The sequence below is a fragment of the Rhinoraja longicauda genome, chromosome 9 (genome assembly GCF_053455715.1).
Source record: "Rhinoraja longicauda isolate Sanriku21f chromosome 9, sRhiLon1.1, whole genome shotgun sequence".
In the NCBI taxonomy this organism is placed as follows: domain Eukaryota; kingdom Metazoa; phylum Chordata; class Chondrichthyes; order Rajiformes; family Arhynchobatidae; genus Rhinoraja; species Rhinoraja longicauda.
The window spans coordinates 57,255,227-57,276,819 of NC_135961.1; the positions used below are offsets into that span (position 1 = coordinate 57,255,227).

At 47.7% G+C, this 21,593-nt stretch overlaps 1 protein-coding gene across 15 annotated transcripts in view; it reads right to left on the reverse strand.

The window, feature by feature from the left end:
- Positions 1-21,593, reverse strand: part of LOC144596779 (nesprin-1-like) — a 468,061-nt gene that overhangs the window by 336,462 nt on the left and 110,006 nt on the right. For all 15 annotated transcript variants that reach the window (XM_078405564.1, XM_078405576.1, XM_078405565.1 and 12 more), the window contains 10 exons: positions 21,224-21,426; positions 18,421-18,585; positions 18,121-18,273; positions 15,490-15,633; positions 13,621-13,794; positions 12,411-12,569; positions 10,098-10,262; positions 8,450-8,584; positions 3,237-3,395; positions 839-1,056 (listed from right to left, as the gene is read on the reverse strand). In XM_078405564.1, the coding sequence (XP_078261690.1) occupies positions 839-1,056; positions 3,237-3,395; positions 8,450-8,584; positions 10,098-10,262; positions 12,411-12,569; positions 13,621-13,794; positions 15,490-15,633; positions 18,121-18,273; positions 18,421-18,585; positions 21,224-21,426 (1,675 nt within the window). The remainder of the gene's footprint in view (positions 1-838; positions 1,057-3,236; positions 3,396-8,449; positions 8,585-10,097; positions 10,263-12,410; positions 12,570-13,620; positions 13,795-15,489; positions 15,634-18,120; positions 18,274-18,420; positions 18,586-21,223; positions 21,427-21,593) is intronic.

The window sequence follows — 21,593 nt, forward strand, 5'->3', positions numbered from 1 at the left end:
GGCAACAACGTGGGTTAGTTCCACACGCTGGGCACAATCCCTGCAACTCAAACCTCACGCCAATCTCATGTTCAGGATGTGCGTCTTTTCCAAAGAAAATACGATTGACAAAGAAGTCGACTCATGGGATAAGAAGAGCAAAACATCTATGACCGATCCACTTATAAAAGCATGCTCATTGGGTCAAAGCATGCTCATTGGGTCAAAGCATGCTCATTGGGTCAAAGCATGCTCATTGGGTCAAAGCATGCTCATTGGGTCAAAGCATGCTCATTGGGTCAAGCATGCTCATTGGGTTAAAGCATGCTCATTGGGTCAAGCATGCTCATTGGGTCAAAGCATGCTCATTGGGTCAAAGCATGCTCATTGGGTCAAAGCATGCTCATTGGGTCAAAGCATGCTCATTGGGTCAAAGCATGCTCATTGGGTCAAGCATGCTCATTGGGTTAAAGCAAAGACAGACACAAAAGGCTGAAGTAACTCAGAGTGTCAGGCAGCGTCCCTGGAGAAACGGAATAGGCAACGTTTCGTGTGGAGACCCTTCTTCAGACTGAGAGTCAGGGGAAAGGGCAACGAGAGATGTATAGATGGTAATTAGGAGACCCGAGAAGTCAGCTATTCTTTTTCTCCAGGGATGTGCCTGACCCGCTGTGTTACTCCAGCCTTTTGTGTCTGTCTTCGGTTTAAACCTGCACCTGCAGTTCCTTCCTACACATTTTGTCTGCTCCATTGGGTTAAAGCAGTCCCTCGTGGAGATGAAATATTAGTTTTGATCATTTAGCCCCAAATAACGTTGGTGTGCGGTAATTCTCGGTGGCCACGTGGCAGGCAATGTCACCTTGTCTCAAACTCCGTCCACTTGTCCGGCTGGTCCAGTAACTGCTGGTACGTGGCGTCAATCAGTACTTTCAAATCCCTCAGGGTCGTTTTGTCCATTTCGTGTTTTTCCCTGATCGCGTCGTGCTTCCGAGTTTCCGGAAGTTTCTGACAGAGATCGCCGATCACTTTGCCCCGCTTCCTGCACCACTCGAACTTGCCTTTGTCTGAGAAAAAATCCTGAAAGAGATTACCTGTTGGGTTAGCCAGTTAGTCATTCTGGGCAGTTTAGTTTAGATACACAGCGTGGAAAATGGACCCTTCGGCCCACCGAGACCATCCATGCCGACCGCCCGTCCACACTCGTGCTACTATGTTATTCCCCCTTTCTCATACATGCCATGAGTGTAATTTACAGAGGCCAATTAGTCTACAAACGTCTTTGCGATGTTGGAAGAAACAGAGTCACCTGGAGGAAACCCACGCGGTCACATGGAGAACATGCAAACTCCACATTGACAGCCCCTGAGGTCAGGATCGAACCCGGGTCTCTTGTGAGGCAGCGGCTCCACCTGAAGCTCTTGGTCGAGTCTTGGCAATTCTAGCCGGACACACAGCACTCTTCAAACTGGAAGATGTCCCAGAGCTCGTATGGGCACTCTGTGCAAAGTGGCTCATGTCCTGACTCCCCAGAGTAGAGTCAATGGGGCACAACACAGAGGACGATGGTCTACCCTTCGCGCTACATACCCTTCACGTATGGGGAGAAGGCAGGAACGGGATACTGATTGAGAATGATCAGCCATGATCACATTGAATGGCGGTGCTGGCTCGAAGGGCCGAATGGCCTACTCCTGCACCTATTGTCTATTGTCTACATCATCAAGAGACACTACCAATATCCAAAACACTATCGAACTCTGTTTAGTTTAGTTTAGATTAGAAATGCAGAGATACCGACCCTTCAGCCCACCGAGTCTGTGCCGACCAACTTCACCCAAACACAAGGTCTATCCTACTAACTAGGGACAATTTACACAAGACAATTAACCTCCAAACCTGCACATCTTTGGCATGTGGGAGGAAACCGGAGCACACGGGAGAACGATCACATGGTCACAGGGAGAACGTACAAACTCCGTACAGACAGCGCCCATAGTCAGGATCAAACTATACTCCTTACACCCTCCAATCCTTATTTTTAAAAGACCATCCATAGTTCGAGAATTTATTACATGAGCGAACATATTTTCCACGTCCACCTTGTCAAGTCTCCTCAAGATGTTATATATTTAATCAAGTGGTGGGATTTTTATTTGGACAGTCATTTGGACTGGAAGACTGTTTGTCTCAGCCGGGCAGCACGGTGGCGCAGCGGTAGAGTTGCTGCCTTACAGTGGCAGAGGCCCGGCTTCGATCCTGACTCCGGGTGCTTGTCTGTACGGAGTTTGTACGTTCTCTCCATGACCTGCGTGGGGTTTTTCCGGGATCTTCGGTTTCCTCCCACACTCTAAAGTCGGACAGGTTTGTAGTTAAATTGGCTTGGTATGAATATAAATTGTCCCTAGTGTGTAGAAATAGCGTTAATGTGTGGGGATCGCAGGTCGTTGCGGACTCGGTGGGCCAAAGGGCCTGTTTCCACGGTGTAGCTCTAAACTAAAATACTATGCAATCCTCTGTAAGAAAATAACTGCAGATGCTGGTACAAATCGAAGGTATTTATTCACAAAATGTTGGAGTAACTCAGCAGGTCAGGCAGCATCTCGGGAGAGAAGGAATGGGTGACGTTTCGGGTCGAGACCCTTCTTCAGACATTAGAATTACAGTCTGAAGAAGGGTCTCGACCCGAAACGCCACCCATTCCTTCTCTCCTGAGATGCTGTCTGACCTGCTGAGTTACTCCAGCATTTTGTGAATGAACGCAATCCTCTGTAGTTAGGCAGATTTTAATTCCCATTTATTTTTTAAAAATGATTTAATTCTTTCTTCCTCTTGAAATTCTAGTAAAGCTTCCAATTTAATTTATACTATGTGACACCAGGGGTCACAGTTGAAGAATAAGGGGTAGGCCATTTAGGACCGAGATGAGGAAAAACGTTTTCACCCAGAGAGTTGTGAATCATTGGAATTCTCTGCCACAGAAGGCAGTGGAGGCCAATTCACTAGTTGTACTCAAGAGAGAGTTAGATATAGCTCTTAGGACTAATGGAATCAAGGGATATGGTGAGAAAGCAGGAACAAGGTACTGATTGTGGATGATCAGCCATGATCGTGTTGAATGGCGGGGCTGGCTTGAAGGGCCGAATGGCCTACTCCTGCATCCATTTTCTATGTTTCAATGTTTCTATGTTTCTAATCGCCAGTTGAAGCCGCCTGCAGTAGCTGGTGAGGATGACCTTTTATCCGTTGACCACACTTACCCTGTGTTGTGCAATGAGCTCCTCACTGCTCTCTCTGGTTAACATCATCTTCTCCCGAGTCAGTTCTGACTTGCACTCTTCCATCATCTCCACCAGCTTATTCCTTGCTGCCTCGATCTGAAGCTGGAGCAAATGGTAGGGGGCTTCGGCCTGAAGGTCCTAGGACAGACCAAAGAACACTATTAGAATTGCAGAGATTTAGCCTGAAGAAGGGTCTCGACCCGAAACGTCACCCATTCCTTCTCTCCAGAGATGATACCTGTCCCACTGCGTTACTCCAGCATTTTGTGTCTATCTTCAGTGTAAACCAGCATCTGCTGTTCCTTCCCACACAATGTGGATAAATGTGAGGTTATCCACTTTGGCGGCAAATGTGGATAAATGTGAGGTTATCCACTTTGGCGGCAAGAACAGGAAAGCAGAGTATTACCTGAATGGTGACCGATTGGGAGAAGGGGAGATGCAACGTGACCTGGGTGTCATGGTGCACCAGTCATTGAAAGCAAGCATGCAGGTGCAGCAGGCAGTGAAGAAAGCGAATGGTATGTTGGCATTCATAGCAAGAGGATTTGAGTTTAGGAGCAGGGAGGTTCTGCTGCAGTTGTACAGGGCCTTGGTGAGACCGCACCTGGAGTATTGTGTGCAGTTTTGGTCTCCTAACCTGAGGAAAGACGTTCTTGCCTTAGAGGGAGTACAGAGAAGGTTCACCAGATTGATCCCTGGGATGGCGGGACTTTCATATGAGGAAAGACTGGATAGACTGGGCTTGTACTCGCTGGAATTTGGAAGACTGAGGGGGGATCTTATAGAAACATTTTAAATTTTTAAGGGGCTGGAGAGGCTAGATGCGGGAAGATTGTTCCCGATGTTGGGGGAGTCCAGAACCAGGGGTCACAGCTTAAGGATAAGGGGGAAGTCTTTTAGGACCGAGATGAGAAAACATTTCTTCACACAGAGAGTGGTGAGTCTGTGGAATTCTCTGCCACAGAAGGTAGTTGAGGCCAGTTCATTGGCTATATTTAAGAGGGAGTTAGATGTGGCCCTTTTTGCTAAAGGGATCAGGGGGTATGGAGAGAAGGCAGGTACAGGCTACTGAGCTGGATGGTCAGCCATGATCATATTGAATGGCCGTGCAGGCTCGAAGGGCCGAATGGCCTCCTCCTGCACCTATTTTCTATGTTTCTATGTTTCTATCTATTAGAATTGCAGAGGTGGATCTATATACGGGGTTATTTTAATCCTCCAATCCTTTCTGGATTGATACACCAGGGGACATTAGGAACGATGCTCACTTTGGATCTATGTACAGTGGGAGCCATATTTAAGAAATGACACCAAGTGCTGGAGTAACTCAGTGGGTCAGGCAGCATCAGATGGCAGGATACCAACAAAACAAAACAGCCCCCTTCAGTCTCCTCACTTGGTTCGTGCCTCCAACAACATTAACCTACATAATGTACCACACAGCCACAAAATATAGTCATTGAATGTTATATTAAGCTTCACACCCGGGATAATTGAAAAATGTAAAAAAAACTGCTGGAAATCTAAAACAAAAACTCAGCAGGTCCAGGCAGCATCTGCGGAAAAAGAAACAGTCTCCACTGCAGGTTTGCAGCTCTGTATCGTCCCGCTTCTCTTCCCGCAGATGCTGCCTGACCTGCTGAGTGCTTTCCAGCATTTCCTGTTTTTGTTCTCAATGATGTTGGATTACCCATGGTTAGGGCACAATGGGTTCAATTGGCAGAATTTTAGTTAACCCCAGTCTGATGTTCTGCTGGGAAATAATATGGTGGCCTTGGAAGAGATCACGCTGTAGATGGACCACTACAATACCAGGTATTCAAGGCTGTGCTTTCAAGGCTTGCGTTCCTTTGATTGTAGGTGTTCAGTAGTGTGCTAAATGAGTTGTTTACAGATGGGAATATTTTTGATTTTCCACGGTTTATATTCCCTCAGGTATGGGGGGGGGGGGGGGGGGGGGCGACTGAAATAATTGATCCGTTTAAAATTATTGAGGGATTTAGACTTTAGACATAAGAGATACAGCAAGGAAACAGGCCCTTCAGCCCACACTGACCAGCGATCACCCCGTACACTACCCTATACTACCCTAGTGGCGGCATGGTGGCGCAGCGGTAGAGTTGCTGCCTTACAGCGAATGCAGCGCCGGAGACTCAGGTTCGATCCTGACTACGGGCGCCGTCTGTACCGAGTTTGTACGTTCTCCCCGTGACCTGCGTGGGTTTCTCCGAGACCTTCGGTTTCCTCCCACACTCCTAAGACGTACAGGTATGTAGGTTAATTGGCTGGGCAAATGTAAAAATTGTCCCTAGTATGTGTAGGATAGTGTTAGTGTGCGGGGATCGCTGGGCGGCGCGGACCTGGTGGGTCGAAGGGCCTGTTTCTGCGCTGTATCTCTAAATCTAAAAATACACTTGGGACAATTTACAATTTTTATCCAACATAATAGGGACTATTTACCGATGCCAATAAACCTGCAAACCCGTGCGTCCTTAGAGTGTGGGAGGAAACCGGAGCACCCGGAGAAAACCCACACGGTCACTGGGAGAACTGGGAGAAACTCTACACAGACAGTCGCCCTAGCCAGGATCAAACTCGTTTCTCTGTCGCTGCAAGGCAGCAACTCTTGCACCACTGTGCCAGCTAACAATCCATGAGGAAAAGCAGTGGGCCCTTGTTGGAGAAGTTGAGAACACCGAGAGGCAGCCAATTCAAGGGTGATATCGGTAACACGTTGTCACAACAAAGGCAGTGGAAACAGAGTACTCTTTCAATTCAAAAGGCCACTAGTGGCGGAGCTCATTTAAAAACTTAAGAGCCTTTTTTCTTTTTTTTTTTCGTTGGGATATTTTTGTTTCATTTCATTCAGGGGATGTCGATATCTTAAGATTCTCCCACTGGGCTATTGTGCAAGGTCTTGGAATTTTGCACAATGGCAAGGAAAAAAAACAAGGTCAGAATGGTTTCAGACTTGTGAGGGAAATGTCAAGAAGTGCATCTTCGTATCCCTGCTGTTCGTGTCTTTACGGGCAGCACAGGTTGAGAGTTTGGTAGGTGCTTCCTTTGCCTCATATCTACCTGATTGGTGACCCTCGGGCTATCTTTGAATGGACTTTACTGGCTTTGCCCTGCGCTAAACGTTATTCCCTTATCATGCATCTATCCAAACACTGTAAATGGCTCGATTGCAACCGTGTATTGTCTTTCTGCTTACTGGTTAGCACGAAACAAAAGCTTTTCACTGTACCTAGGCACAGTGTACCTGTACCTAGAGGTTGAGAGAGAGAGAGAGAGAGAGAGAGAGAGAGGGAGAGGGAGAGGGTGACAATAAACCAAACTGAAACTGAACTGAAACGGAAGTGCTGTTAAGAAACCTCAGCAGATCATGTGGTTCATTTTTGCCACAAAGAATCTGCTGGAGATATTTTGTGGTTTGAAATATGCCTTGTCCCCAACAACCATAAATGTTTTCCCCTGAGAGATTTTCCCTGTTGATTTCAGGCTTACTGGAGTTCCTTCAGATTAGATTGGAGATACCGCATAGAAACAGGCCCTTCGGCCCACCAAGTCCACGCCGACCATCAATCACCCACACACCGCACATGTGATATGACTTTCGCATCCTGCACACTAGGGGTAATTTACAGCAGCCAATTAACCTACAAACCTCAGTGGGAGGAAACCGGAGCACTGGGATAGAACCCACGCGGTCACAGGGAGAACGTTCAAACTCCGCACAGACTCAAGGGATGTCGGGATCAAAACTGAAGTTCCAGCGCTGTTGGGCAGCAACTCTACCACTGCGCCACCGTGCCACCGTGGTCGGTGTGGACTTGATGGGCCGAAGGGCCTGTTTCTATGCTGTGTCTCTAATCTAAACACAACGTTAAGGATCCGCAGTGAGGCTGAAATCAACAGGAAAATCTCTCAGGGGGAAATGTATTAACACTTCCTTGAAATCAAGGCACTTGGGCTTCATCTCCTTTGCCCATTTGGATTAACTCCGTGGTCAGGTCCGGAACACAGCGGTTGTAGGGAAGATATCAGAGGAGCTCTGGGGAGCGGGTGACCAAGGATTAGGGAACAGAGTGAGTATGTGGAGTTCAACCACGGTTCGAAGTTTTCAAACTTTCAAGAGGGCTTGTGTACAAAAACAGGGATGTAATGCCGAGGCTGTACAAGGCCTGGTCAGGCCGCATTTGGAATATTGTGAGCAATTTTAGGCACCATATCTGAGGAAGGATGTGCTGGCTCTGCAGAGGGTCCAGAGGAGGTTTACAAGAATTATCCCAGGTAAGAGTAGGTTGACATATGATGAGCGTTTGTCGGCACTGGGCCTGTACTCGCTGGAGTTTAGAAGAATGAGGGGGGGACCTCCTCGAAACATACAAAATAGTGAAAGATTTGGATTGTTGTTCGTCCTTCGGGTTCGAAGATGACCATGACTTTACTTTCAGTTGGAGGATTGGTGACCGTGGGTCCGGAAGTGACTGGTGAGGCCAATCCGGGCCCGGAAGGCACGCCCACACGTAGGACACAAGTGGATGGGTGCTGCAGTGGAAGTGGAGGTAGCCCGGGCCTTGCACGCGGTGCGTTTCCTCTGGGCCTCTGCAGTGCATCTGTTCTCTGCTGCACGGGCTCCTGTGGTGAGCTTGCTACACCAGGTTGGACGGTCCAGAGCAAGAGACTCCCAAGTGCTGAGGTTGATGTCCAAGTCCCTGAGGGATTTGGACAGAGTGGATGTGAAGAGGAGAGTCCAGAACTAGAGGTCATACCCTCAGAATTAAAGGACGTTCTTTTTGGAAGGAGATGTGGAGAAATTTCTTTAGTCAGAGGGTGGTGAATCTGTGGAATTCTTTGCCACAGAAGAAGGTGGAGACCAAGGCAGTGGATATTTTTAAAGCAGAGATAGATAGATTCTTGATTAGTACGGGTGTCAGAGGTTATGGGGAGAAGGCAGGAGAATGGGGTTAGGAGGGAGAAATAGATCAGCCATGATTGAATGGCGGAGTAGACTTGATGGGCCGAATGGCCTGATTCTACTATTCCTTATGACCTTATGACCTTATGAAGGAATGTTTGAGGGGATTTAATGGAAGGGGTTTAATGGAACAAAAGGCCTGTTGTTCTTCCTGTTATTCCTAGCCAATATACAGAATCCCCGCCTATTCCCAGCACCCCGCGCTAACCTTCCACTGCTTGTGCAAGGTCCGCACCGTCTCCTGGAGGCCTTGCTGCTCCTGTTCAGGTAGGATGTCTGTCAGCTCATCACAGGCCTTCAGAAAGGCATTGAGGATTCTCTGATCAAACTGGTTAAAGAAATCCTAGGGAAGAAATAATTGTTTGGTGAATAAGAGTAACGTCATCTCAGCACGCCACATCTCAGCATGCACAGCGCAGGTCTTCCAAACCGTGTGAGCATGCACTTTACTTCTGCACCATTCAGAAGCTCGTTTGTACAGGCCAGAAGCTCACACCAGTGCCTCCTCCAGAGTCCAGAGATGTGGTAATAGTGGTCACTGAATTACCTGGCCACAGGGAGGGGGCTTGGGTGGAGAGAAAGAGAGAGGTTGACAGAGAGAGGTTGAGAGAGAGAGAGAGAGAGAGGGAGAGGGAGAGGGAGAGGGAGAGGGAGAGGGAGAGGGAGAGGGAGAGGGAGAGAGGGAGAGGGGGAGAGGGGGAGAGGGGGAGAGGGGGAGAGGGAGAGAGGGGGAGAGGGGGAGAGGGGGAGAGGGGGAGAGAGGGAGAGGGGGAGGATATACTCACTCTGGAGAGAGCCCAGAGAATGTTTGTGAGAATGATCCCAGGAATGAGTGGGTTAACATATGATGAACGTTTGTCAGCACTGAGCCTGTACTCACTGGAGTTTAGAAGGATGAGAGGGGACCTCATGGAAAGTTACCGAATAGTGAAAGGCCTGGATAGAGAGGACGTGGGGAAGATGTTTCCACTAGTGGGAGAGACGAGGGCAGCAGGCCATAGCCACAGAATAATAGGACGTTCCTTTAGAAAGGAGATAAGGAGGAATTTCTTCATTCAGAGTGTGGAGAATCTGTGGAATTCATTGCCACAGACGGCTGTGGAGGCCGTCAGTGGATATTTTGTAAGGCAGAAGTTGACAGATTCTTGATCAGTACGGGTGGCAGGGGTGATGGGGAGAAGGCAGGAGAATGGGGTTGGGAGACAAAGGTTGAATCAGCCACGTTGGCCTGGCTCGCCACAACGGAGCTGCAGGTCTAAAAGACATACGACAGAAGAAGAAGAAGCCATGATTGAATTTAGAAGACTGAGGGGGGATCTTATAGAAACATATAAAACTCTTAAGGGGTTGGAGAGGCTAGATGCGGGAAGATTGTTCCCGATGTTGGGGAAGTCCAGAACCAGGGGTCACAGCTTAAGGATAAGGGGGAAGTCTTTTAGGACCGAGATGAGAAAACATTTCTTCACACAGAGAGTGGTGAGTCTGTGGAATTCTCTGCCACAGAAGGTAGTTGAGGCCAGTTCATTGGCTATATTTAAGAGGGAGTTAGATGTGGCCCTTGTGGCTAAAGGGATCAGGGGGTATGGAGAGAAGGCAGGTACAGGTTACTGAGCTGGATGATCAGCCATGATCATATTGAATGGCGGTGCAGGCTCGAAGGGCCGAATGGCCTCCTCCTGCACCTATTTTCTATGTTTCTATGTTTCTATGAATGGCGGAGTAGACTTGATGGGCCGAATGGCCTAATTCTGCTCCTATCACTTATGAACTTATGGCCTTGGGCCTGTGTGTACAGGATGGCACAGTGCAGGATCTGCGCGTGCAGCCTGGTCTCACGGACGCCCGGCAGGCCTCACCGTGTGCCTTGTTAGAAGCCGCTCGGGGTTCCCCTCTTCCATCAGGGCGGTCTGAGCAGAATGCAGCACCAGCTCCAGCTCCTTCCTGCAGTCCTCGAATCTCTCCAGCAGGTTGCTGTTTGTCTCCATGTGCTTCCTCCACGTAGCTCCTTGCTCCACCATGTCCTGCCAGGAAGCACCACACAGCGTGAAGAACCAATCTGCATCCCCAATCAGTCCCAAAGTATTTCAGCCATTGCTCCAAAGCTGGCAATTTGTTAGAAAGGGCTGAACTATTCGGGGTATTCATTGGAGGCATCCGTTATATGGACCAGGAACAAGCACCCAACCAAAAAAAAGCGTGCAACAAACGCGCAAAGAACACGCAAAAATCACGCACAACACACAAGAATCATGCAACAAACAGGCAAAAAAAAACACGCAAAAAACATAAAATAGTCTGGCAATGTTATAAAGGGCTGAACTATTTTTGGTACTTATGAGACTTATAGACCGAACATAATTATAGGCTGAAACACAAACAAACACACAAAAAAAGCATGCAAAAGCATGCCAAAAGAGGCAAAAAGCGCGAAAAACACGCAGAAAACATGCAGAAAGCACGCAGAAAACTGGCAAAAAAACCACCAAATAAACTGGTAATGTTGGAAAGGGCTGAACTATTTGAGGTATTCATTGAAGGCTTCATCATAGGCCAGAAACAGGCAGGCAACTGCAAAGCTTTCCACCGTCCCTCGGTACATGTGACATTAATAAATTCAACTAAATTTTTAAAACTAAATGTAGATACCTCGCTTTCTTTGTGCATAGGTAAGGGCAAACTTAGCAGATTAATCATCTTCTACAAGGCCTCCTGCACTGGGAGCATTAACCTAAATATGAGGCACACCACTCTGACTCGATGCCAGAGAGAAATGCAAACCTGATCCATGTTCTGAAAGACTGCAAAACAGTGGATACAAAGTTGGCTTGGTGGTCAGATGCAGAGGGTTGTAATGGGGGAGGGGAGGGGGCGTTGCTTTTCAGTTTGGAGACCTATTGCCATACTGTCTAATAGTGTTGCCACTTTCTGGTAACCGTGTCCTTTACTGTTAAATAGCTCTCTGTGTGTAAAAGTGAAATGTTGGATGGTGTGGGCAAGGGATCGGTTTCCACACTGCATGACTCTGAATAACTCTTGAGGCTGGTTTATACCAACGTTAGACAGAATATGCTGGAGTAACTCAGAGGGTCGGGCAACATCCCTGGAGAAAAAAGATATGTGACGTTTTGGGTCAGGACCCTTCTTCAGACGCGAAACGGGTCCAGACCTGAAACGTCACCTATCCTTTATCTCCAGAGATGCTGCCTGACCCGCTGAGCTAGTTTACTCAATCATAACCCTGCTTGTTTACTCAATCATAACCCTGCTGGCTTATTGCTATGGAGGGCGTGCAGCGTAGGTTCACTAGGTTAATTCCCGGAATGGCGGGACTGTCGTATGTTGAAAGGCTGGAGCGATTGGGCTTGTATACACTGGAATTTAGAAGGATGAGGGGGGATCTTATTGAAACATATAAGATAATTAGGGGATTGGACACATTAGAGGCAGGAAACATGTTCCCAATGTTGGGGGAGTCCAGAACAAGAGGCCACAGTTTAAGAATAAGGGGTAGGCCATTTAGAACGGAGATGAGGAAGAACTTTTTCAGTCAGAGAGTGGTGAAGGTGTGGAATTCTCTGCCTCAGAAGGCAGTGGAGGCCAGTTCGTTGGATGCTTTCAAGAGAGAGCTGGATAGAGCTCTTAAGGATAGCGGAGTGAGGGGGTATGGGGAGAAGGCAGGAACGGGGGTACTGATTGAGAGTGATCAGCCATGATCGCATTGAATGGCGGTGCTGGCTCGAAGGGCTGAATGGCCTACTCCTGCACCTATTGTCTATTGTCTATTGTCTATTGTCTATTGCTTGAGCAACCCAGTCTCCTTCCATCGAGATAGTTTTGGATTCAAACAGGGCCAAGGAGAGAGAGTGGGTGGGCAGCATTTTGTGTCCACCCACCCACTCTCTCTCCCTTTCCTTGGCCCTGTTTGAATCCAAAACTATATCGATGGAAGGAGACTGGGTTGCTCAAGCAATAAGCCAGCAGGGTCATGATTGCGTAAACAAGCAGTTAGTTACGTTTGTAGTGAACCACATGGTTTTCTGATTTAAATCCCTTAAGAATCCCACATCCCTCTCAGAGTCTCGAACATCACAGGCACTTACTTGCTCCTGTCCGGATCCTTCCACGCGCAGATTCAGTGGGGATTACGGTAAAAGTAATGGGTGTTTCACCTGGTAAGCCGCTTGAATCTGGAGTAGTTTCTTCTGAAGCAGAGATGAATCCAGGTGCATCATCACCTTGCTGGAGCGGATCAGCTTCTGGACTGTCTGCAAGTTCCACTCTGCTTCAGCCACTGCCTTTTTGCATCGCTCTTGGCACGTTGTTAGTTCCTAGAGGGGAGCGCAGGTCGCATGTTTTAGTACAGTAAGTGACAGGAGCAGAATTAGGCCATTCGGCCCATCAAGTCAAGTCAAGTCAAGTCAATTTTATTTGTATAGCACATTTAAAAACAACCCACGTTGACCAAAGTGCTGTACATCTGATTAGGTACTAAGGAAAAAATGAAACATACAGTAGCACACAAACACAACAGCACATACAAAACAGTTCACAGCGCCTCCTCAATGAGCCTCAAACGCTAGGGAGTAGAAATAGGTTTTGAGCCTGGACTTAAAGGAGTCGATGGAGGGGGCAGTTCTGATGGGGAGAGGGATGCTGTTCCACAGTCTAGGAGCTGCAACCGCAAAAGCGCGGTCACCCCTGAGCTTAAGCCTAGACCGCGGGATAGTGAGTAGCCCCAAGTCGGCCGACCTGAGGGACCTGGAGTTAGAGAGGTGGGTTAGAAGATTTTTGATGTAGGGGGGGGGATGTCCTTTTAAAGCAAGTCTACTCCACCATTCAATAGTGGCTGATCTATCTCTCTCTCGCTCCCAACCCCATTCTCCTGCCTTCTCCCCATAAACCTTGACACCAAGAATCTATCTATCTCTGCCTTAAAAATGTCCGTTGACTTGGCCTCCATAGCCTTCTGGAGGCAAAGAATTCCATAGATTCACCACCCACTGACTAAAGAAATCCCTCCTCATCTCCTTCCTAAAGGAACGTCCTTTAATTGTGAGGCTGTGACCTCTGGTCCTAGACTCTCCCACTAGTGGAAACATTCTCTCCATATCCACTCTATCCAGACCTTTCAAAAAATGTATTCAAGAGGGAGTTAGATATAGCTATTAGGACTAACTGAATCAAGGGATATGGGGAGAAAGCAGGAACGGGGTGTGTATTTTAGATGATCAGCCATGATCTTATTGAATGGCTGTGCTGGCTCGAAGGGCCGAATGGCTTACTCCTGCACTTATTTTCTATGCTTCACTATCCGGTACGTTTCTAGTTCCAAGAATTCGTCAGCTACATCCACTGCGTGCAGACATGATCTTCACTGACCTGATGTGTCATCTTGAAGCTATCAGCTGAGCAGCCCTCTGTGTTGCCGGCCGAGGTGATCTGATTAGCCCTGTTTGTTGCCTCGTAGAATCTTGTGATTTTCTTCTCCAGCTCGTCGATGGGTCCCAGCAGCTGCTGAGCTTCCAACAGCAAGCCCTGGCAACGCTCTCGAACCTGCACCGCACAACAGGCAATAAAATGGACACGCACATCAACGTCAGTCTGACGAAGGGTCTTGACCCGAAACGTCACCCAATCCTCCTCTCCACAGACGCTGCCTGAGACGCTGAGTTACTCCAGCACTTTGTGTCGGTCTTCAACATCATGATAAATGTACACGTCACTACCTCAGAATTCCACACCCATCTCCCCATTATTGGCTGTGCGTTAGTGTAAATTTCAGTCACTTCCAGATCAGAAGGTTATGAAAATCTGAAGAAGGGTCTCAATCGGAAAAGTCCCACATTCCTTCTATCCAGAGATGCAGCCTGTCCCAGCATTTTGTTCTCTTGAGTTGATGTTTGGCTGCCTGTTTAGGTGAACACTGGTCTTTACCAGCTGAATGTCAAGTCAAGTCAAGTCAATTTTCGACAAGGTTCCACATAGGAGATTAGTGTGCAAACTTAGAGCACATGGTATTGGAGGTAGGGTACTGACATGGATAGAAAATTGGTTGACAGACAGAAAGCAATGAGTTGGGATAAATGGGTCCCTTTCAGAATGGCAGGCAGTAACTAGTGGGGTACCGCAAGGCTTGGTGCTGGTAACGCAGCTATTTACAATCTACATTAATGACTTGGATGAAGGGATTAAAAGTACCATTAGCAAATTTGCAGATGATACAAAGCTGGGTGGTAGTGTGAACTGCGAGGAAGATGCTATGAGGTTGCAGGGTGACTTGGACAGGTTGTGTGAGTGGGCGGATGCATGGCAGATGCTGTTTAATGTGGATAAGTGTGAGGTTATCCACTTTGGTGGTAAGAATAGGAAGGCAGAGTATTATCTGAATGGTGTCAAGTTAGGAAAAGGGGACGTACAACGAGATCTGGGTGTCCTAGTGCATCACTCACTGAAAGGAAGCATGCAGGTACAGCAGGCAGTGAAGAAAGCCAATGGAATGTTGGCCTTCATAACAAGGGGAGTTGAGTATAGGAGCAAAGAGGTCCTTCTGCAGTTATACAAGGCCCTAGTGAGACCGCACCTGGAGTACTGTGTGCAGTTTTGGTCTCCAAATTTGAGGAAGGATATTCTTACTATTGAGGGCGTGCAGCGTAGGTTTACTAGGTTAATTCCCGGAATGGCAAGACTGTCAAATGTTGAAAGACTGGAGCGACTAGGCTTGTATACACTGGAATTTAGAAGGATGAGAGGGGATCTTATCGAAAGAGGATCTTAAGGGGTTGGACACGTTAGAGGCAGGAAACATGTTCCCAATGTTGGGGGAGTCCAGAACAAAGGGCCACAGTTTAAGAATAAGGGGTAGGCCATTTAGTACTGAGATGAGGAAAAACTCTTTCAGTCAGAGAGTTGTGAATCTGTGGAATTCTCTGCCTCAGAAGGCAGTGGAGGCCAATTCTCTGAATGCATTCAAGAGAGAGCTAGATAGAGCTCTTAAGGATATGGGGGTATGGGGAGAAGGCAGGAACGGGGTACTGATTGAGAATGATCAGCCATGATCACATTGAATGGTGGTGCTGGCTCGAAGGGCCGAATGGCCTCCTCCTGCACCTATTGTCTATTGTCTATTTTATTTGTATAGCACATTTAAAAACAACCCACGTTGACCAAAGTGGAATGCATTGTAATGTGCTGATCGCGCTTCCAATTAAACCTACACTTCCGACCCCATGTCTGGAGAGCCATTCTTACCTTTATCAGCTGATCTTTAATGGTCGACATTGTGGCAAGCATGTGAGTCACTTCATCTTGGGGTGTGTCCTTTGTTAACTGCTGGGCTGTCTTGGAGACCACTTTGTACTGTGCTTCCATTATTGGCACTTTCTGCTTTGTTACCTGCAGAGCACCAGAGTAGCGGTTTGTGAAGGAAAACTCGCCAACAACACCTCGAGCTCAGTCAATAAAACGATGCGAGGAGATGGGGCAGAACCTTGTGCTTCAGTGTACTGACAGTTTAGTTTAGGTTAGTTTAGAGATACAGCGTGGAAACAGGCCCTTCGGCCCACCAAATCCGCGCCGACCGGCGATCCCCGCCACTGACACTAACATACGCACACTAAGGAATTTTACAATTATACCAAACCAACTAGCCTAAAAACCCGCACGTCTTTGGAGTGTGCGAGGAAACCGGAGCCTCCCGGAGATAGCCCACGCAAGGTCACTGGGAGAATGTACAAACTCGGTACAGACAGGGCCCGTGGTCGGGATCGAACCCGGGTCTCAGGCGCTGTAAGGCAGCACCTCTAACGCTGCGCCACATTTACGTTTAATTTGGCAAACAACCGCGCTGATATTGAGACTCGTTAATGTATGCTTTCAGATCAACGCATTAACAGTGGAAACGTAATCTAACACTGAGACATGAAGAACTGCAGATGCCGGATTCTTGAGTAACACACAAAGTGCTGGAGTAACTCAGCATGTGGAGGACACAGATAGGTGACGTTTCGAGGTGGGTTCCTCCTTCAGACTCAATGTGGTAGGGAAGAAGTGGGGGCGGGACAAAGCCTAGCAATTGATCGCTGGTGGCTCAGCGCGGTGGCGCAGCGGTAGAGTTGCTGCCTTACAGCGAATGCAGCGCCGGAGACTCAGGTTCGATCCTGACTACGGGTGCTGTACTGTATGGAGTTTGTACGTTCTCCCCGTGACCTGCGCGATCTCCGAGATCTTCAGTTTCCTCCCACACTCCAAAGACGTACAGGTTTGTAGGTTAATTGGCTGGGCAAATGTAAAAATTGTCCCTAGTGGGTGTAGGATGGTGTTAATGTGCGGGGATCGCTGGGCGGCGCGGACCCGGTGGGCCGAAGGGCCTGTTTCCGCACTGTATCTCTAAATCTAAAAATCTAAAAAATGAATACAATGGGGGGGGGGGTAAAGGCTAGAGATGAAAAGGACACAAAAGGGTGTCAGACATGGAGAGAAGAGGAGAGATTTAGGTGGAATGCCGGAGGGTGGGATACAGGTACAATCAACCTATATCCCTCCCTTTGGCCTTGATCTTTCACTCCTTTATCCTCCTCATCTGACATCCTTTTGCCTCCTTTCCCTCTCTGGCCTTTGTCAACCCAAATGCCAATAAAGCCCCCGTCACTTGTATCCACCTATCCATGGCTAGGCTGTATCTGCCTCCATCTCTTTCCCAGCTTTCTCCCCCCGTGCTACAATCAGTCCGAAGAAGGATCCCGTCCCGAAACCTCGCCCGTCCCTTTTCTCCAGAGACGCTGCCTGGCCCGCTGAGTTGCTCCAGCACTTTGTGCCTCTCTTCGGTAGGGACCAGCCTGTGCAGTTCCTTCCTATTCTTTATTTACCATTGGAGAAGACCCCGAGCGAGATGTGTAATTTATCACCTGCGTGTAAAACTGATGACCCTGTCCGTTAGAGAAACCATTAGAGATCGCTGTCCATGGAAGCCCAGTTTTAAACCCAGGTGCCGCGTTGGAAAACGTTAACTACAGAGAGTGGTGAAGACGGCACAGCACGTCACTGGCAACTGTCTCCCGGCCACTCAGGACATTTTCTACCGGCGGTGCCTGCGGAAGGCACGCAGCATCATCAAGGACCACAGCCACCCAGCACGCAGGCTGTTCTCCTTGTTACCGTCATGCAGACGATACAGGAGTATGGCTGCACGTACCACCAGACTTAAGAACAGTTCCTACCATCAGGCCATCAGGCTTCTGAACTCATAAACACATTTCAAATCATATATGTTGATAATTTTTAATATTGTCTTTTTACAGGTCGATCAAATATTGTCTTTTTACAGGTCGATCAAATCCCGAACAAACAGACTTAAGAACAGTTTTTACCCCAGGCCATACGAGAACTGAACACTACCTTCTGCACTAGGCAACACTGTTGAAACTTTTGTACTTAATATAATTGTATTTATTTGTTTTTGCATTTATTGCATATATGTTTTTACGCACCGTCAGGATTGGCTATTTTTTAATTTCGTTGTACTCGTTGCAATGACAATAAATGAATATTATTATTATTATTATTATTATTATTACCTATTTTTAATATTGTCCTTTTACCTGGACAAATCTTTCGTTTGTCTTGTTTGCTCTGTAAAGCGTCTTTGAGTTTCCTGAAAAGCGCTATATAAATTAAATGTATTATTATTATTATTACCTTACTAATGTCATTTTTTAAATCTTATTTATCCTTGGAATATTACTGCTGAGGTGACCCGTTGTCTTGTCAAATACATTTCATTGTACTGTTGACCCTGTGCCAACCTACATGTGACAAACAATTTTTAAAATAATAATAATTATTATTATTATTATAACTCTCTCTGCGGATAGACTTGCGTACCTCCATGTCCTGAATGTAAGTCTTGACGTTGACGAAAGACACATCCACAGGGGTGACCTGCTTCTCGTTTGCCGAGTCCACAAAGTTCTTCAGGGTCGACACGCCATCCAGATATTCCTTTTTCAGCCGGTCCACTTCATCTGCCCGTGCGTACTGCAGAATAAAGGAAGGCATCGTCACACGGCTGGGATTAAGGTACAGGTAGATGGATGAGCCATTTCGGGATTTTCGGGATATGCCAGGTAACCTTCGAAGCATTACTACTCAACCGTTCCACAACGGAGAAGGAAATAGACCTACGTGTTTCACTTTGACAAAGAGCTCCCTCCAGCGTCCGTTGAGTAACAGTAACTGCTGCTTGAGATCTCGAGAGACCAGTTCATCGCACGTCTCGATCAGGAAATTCCCAGCGTCGTTCATGACGGAGTGCTGCTGGATCCAGTGCGGGAGGTGACGGAAGAAGTCCTTCCAATGCAAACACATGACAAGCGTAAGGAAGGGAACGTTAAATACGAGCGGCGTGTGGGCTGAGGAAGGAACAGCAGACGCTGGCTTACAGCGAAACGGCTGGAGTAACAAAGTGCTGGAGTAACTCGGAGGGTCAGGCAACGTCTCTGGAGAAAAGGATTAGGTGACGTTTCGCGTCGAGACGCCTTCTTCAGACAGAGGGTCAGGGGAGAGGGAAACGAGAGGTATGAAAAGGTACAAAGCACAATCGAAAAGTGAACAAAAGAACAAATATGAGCTGCTGTAAGATATTTTAACCACCAACAACGCAATGGACAGTATGTCAAAATGCTGATAGGTGGAATCAGGACGTCTTGCTACAAAGCGTGGACCTAATGCTAAGTTCCAGCACAGTACTGAGTGACTGCTGCAGAGTTAAAGGTTGTGCCTGTGAGAGGAAATGCACTGAGGGTCTATCTGCGTTGGTGTAGAGGTGGTGACACTTAAAACTGTGGAGCCGTTTCACTCAGGACACTTTTCCGAAATGCACACAAGGAATGAGCCCCCAGAGATGGGAATGGCGGACTGTTAGCTCTGGAAAGGAGTCCAAATCTGACCCATCTGGGACACATCGCGGCTAATCCCCCCACTTGGTGGAAGGCCAGGGGTCCTTGTGAATGTAAAAGGCCAGAAGGCTGCAGAGCAGTGAGTCCAAAGGACACAGATCTATATAATACCTTTATCCACTGGATAGCTTAAAACCTAGCCGTATGAACATTGAATTCTCCACTTTCAGGTAACTAAAGTACAAACGACCCCCACCCATCCCTTACCTCTGTTCCCTGCCCCCCCCCCCCCCAGGTTTGCACCCATTTCTCCCCTATCCCCCTCCCCTTGTCCCATACCGCCTATATTCTTTCCTCTGACTTCACAATTTGCACCTCTTCTGTCCCCTGTCTCACACTTCTTATTCTCTTCTATATCCAAGCACCGACCTACCAAAACCCCCCATCCCTTCTATCTACCATCTTTGCCAGGCTTTGTCCTGCCCCCACCTCTCTTCCAGCTTTCCTCCCGAAACTGCAATCAGTCCAGAGAAGGGTCCCAACCCGAAATGCCACCGATCCGTGTTCTCCAGAAATGCTGCCTGCCCTGCTGAGTTACTCCAGCGCTTTGTGCCTTTCTTTGGTAGACACCAGCGTCGGCAGTTCCTTGTTATAGCACACATATGTTTACATGCCTCAGGATGTCTCACTGCGCTTCACAATCGAAGAAGGACTTTTAAAACGTGGTCATGTGTGGGAACTGAGGCAGCTAATCTGGGCACAGCAAGATCCCGTAACAGTCAGTGTAATAATGATCCACCACAACTCACTTTCATCCAATACCAGAACATTATTGTGCCACACTAACTTATTAATCCTTACATTCCAATTCATAATTAATCATCACAACCATTTCTGGCTCACTACGTTCCCTCTAACAGTTTACTTATACCAGTTCACTACTAATACCCTCTGCCACTCCCTACTATCTACACCAGATCACTACTGACCCAAAATCTATTTACCATCTCCTGTTTACCAGTCCACTTGTTTCCCTCTGACCAGCTCACTATTATGTCATGCTACTCACTATTACCTTTCCCAGCTCACTATTATGTCATGCTACTCACTATTACCTTTGCCAGCTCACTATTATGTCATGCTACTCACTATTTCCTTTGCCAGCTCACTATTATGCCATGCTGCTCACTATTACCTTTACCAGCTCACTATTATGTCATGCTGCTCACTATTTCCTTTGCCAGCTCACTATTATGCCATGCTGCTCACTATTACCTTTACCAGCTCACTATTGTGCCATGCTGCTCACTATTACCTTTGCCAGCTCACTATTATGCCATGCCACTCACTATTACATTTGCCAGCTCACTATTATGTCATGCTACTCACTATTACCTTTGCCAGCTCACTATTATGCCATGCTGCTCACAATTACCTTTGCCAGCTCACTATTACTCCAAATCCTACTCACACAGTAGAATTGAAGAGTTGTGGACGCAGCCCAGACCATCGCACATGCCAGCCTCCCTTTATTGACTCCATCTGCACTTCACGCTGCCTCGGCAAGGCCGCCAGCAGAATCAAGGACCAGTCTCACCCCCTCTTCTCCCCTCTCCCGCCAGGAAAGAGGTACAGAAGTTTGAAAACACATACCTCCACAGATTCAGGGGACAGCTTCTCCGAGCCGATATCAAGCAACTGAACAGTCCTCTCATCAGCTAGAGTGCAGTCCTGATCTGTCACCTACCTCACTGGGGACCTTTGAACTATCTTTAATCAGACTCTACCGGATTCCAATGTTAGATCTTGCACTGAATGTTGTGCCCTTTATCCTTTGTCTGCGCCCTGTGGATGGCTCGATTGTAATCATGTATCGTCTTTTCTCTGACTGGATTAGCTTTTCACTGTACCTCCACGTGAAAATAATAAACGAAACTAATCTATTTGCCCCCTGTCAGTTCAGTACTATCACATACTGACACCATTATCTCACACCACCTCATGATGTGATGGGTTGTCATGTTGCTTAGACTAGATGATTGACTCTGCCTTCTACCCTCTGAGTGTGACTGTGCCGTCAGGTCTTGTACCTTCTTTGCAAGTTCTGGTTGGTTCAGCATCTTCTCTGCATCCTCCAGCCAGGCTTGAAGGTCGGCCACTGTGCTGCTGTACTTGCTCCAGTTGATGATCACTTCCTCCAGCATGGACTTGACACTCCGCACCTCCACCGACAGGTTCCGCCACTGGGCCATCAAATCCGTCAGGAACTTGGTCACGCCCTCCCGCTCTTCAGCTGGTGGCAGCGGAAAGAGCAGGGGCAACAACAAAGGCAGAGGGTCAGCCACAGCGGGCAAGCACGTCTACTGTTAAAGAGGATTCAACCGACACGCGTCTACTGTTAAGAGAATTCAACCGACACGCGTCTACTGTTAAAGAGGATTCAACTGACATATAAAGTCG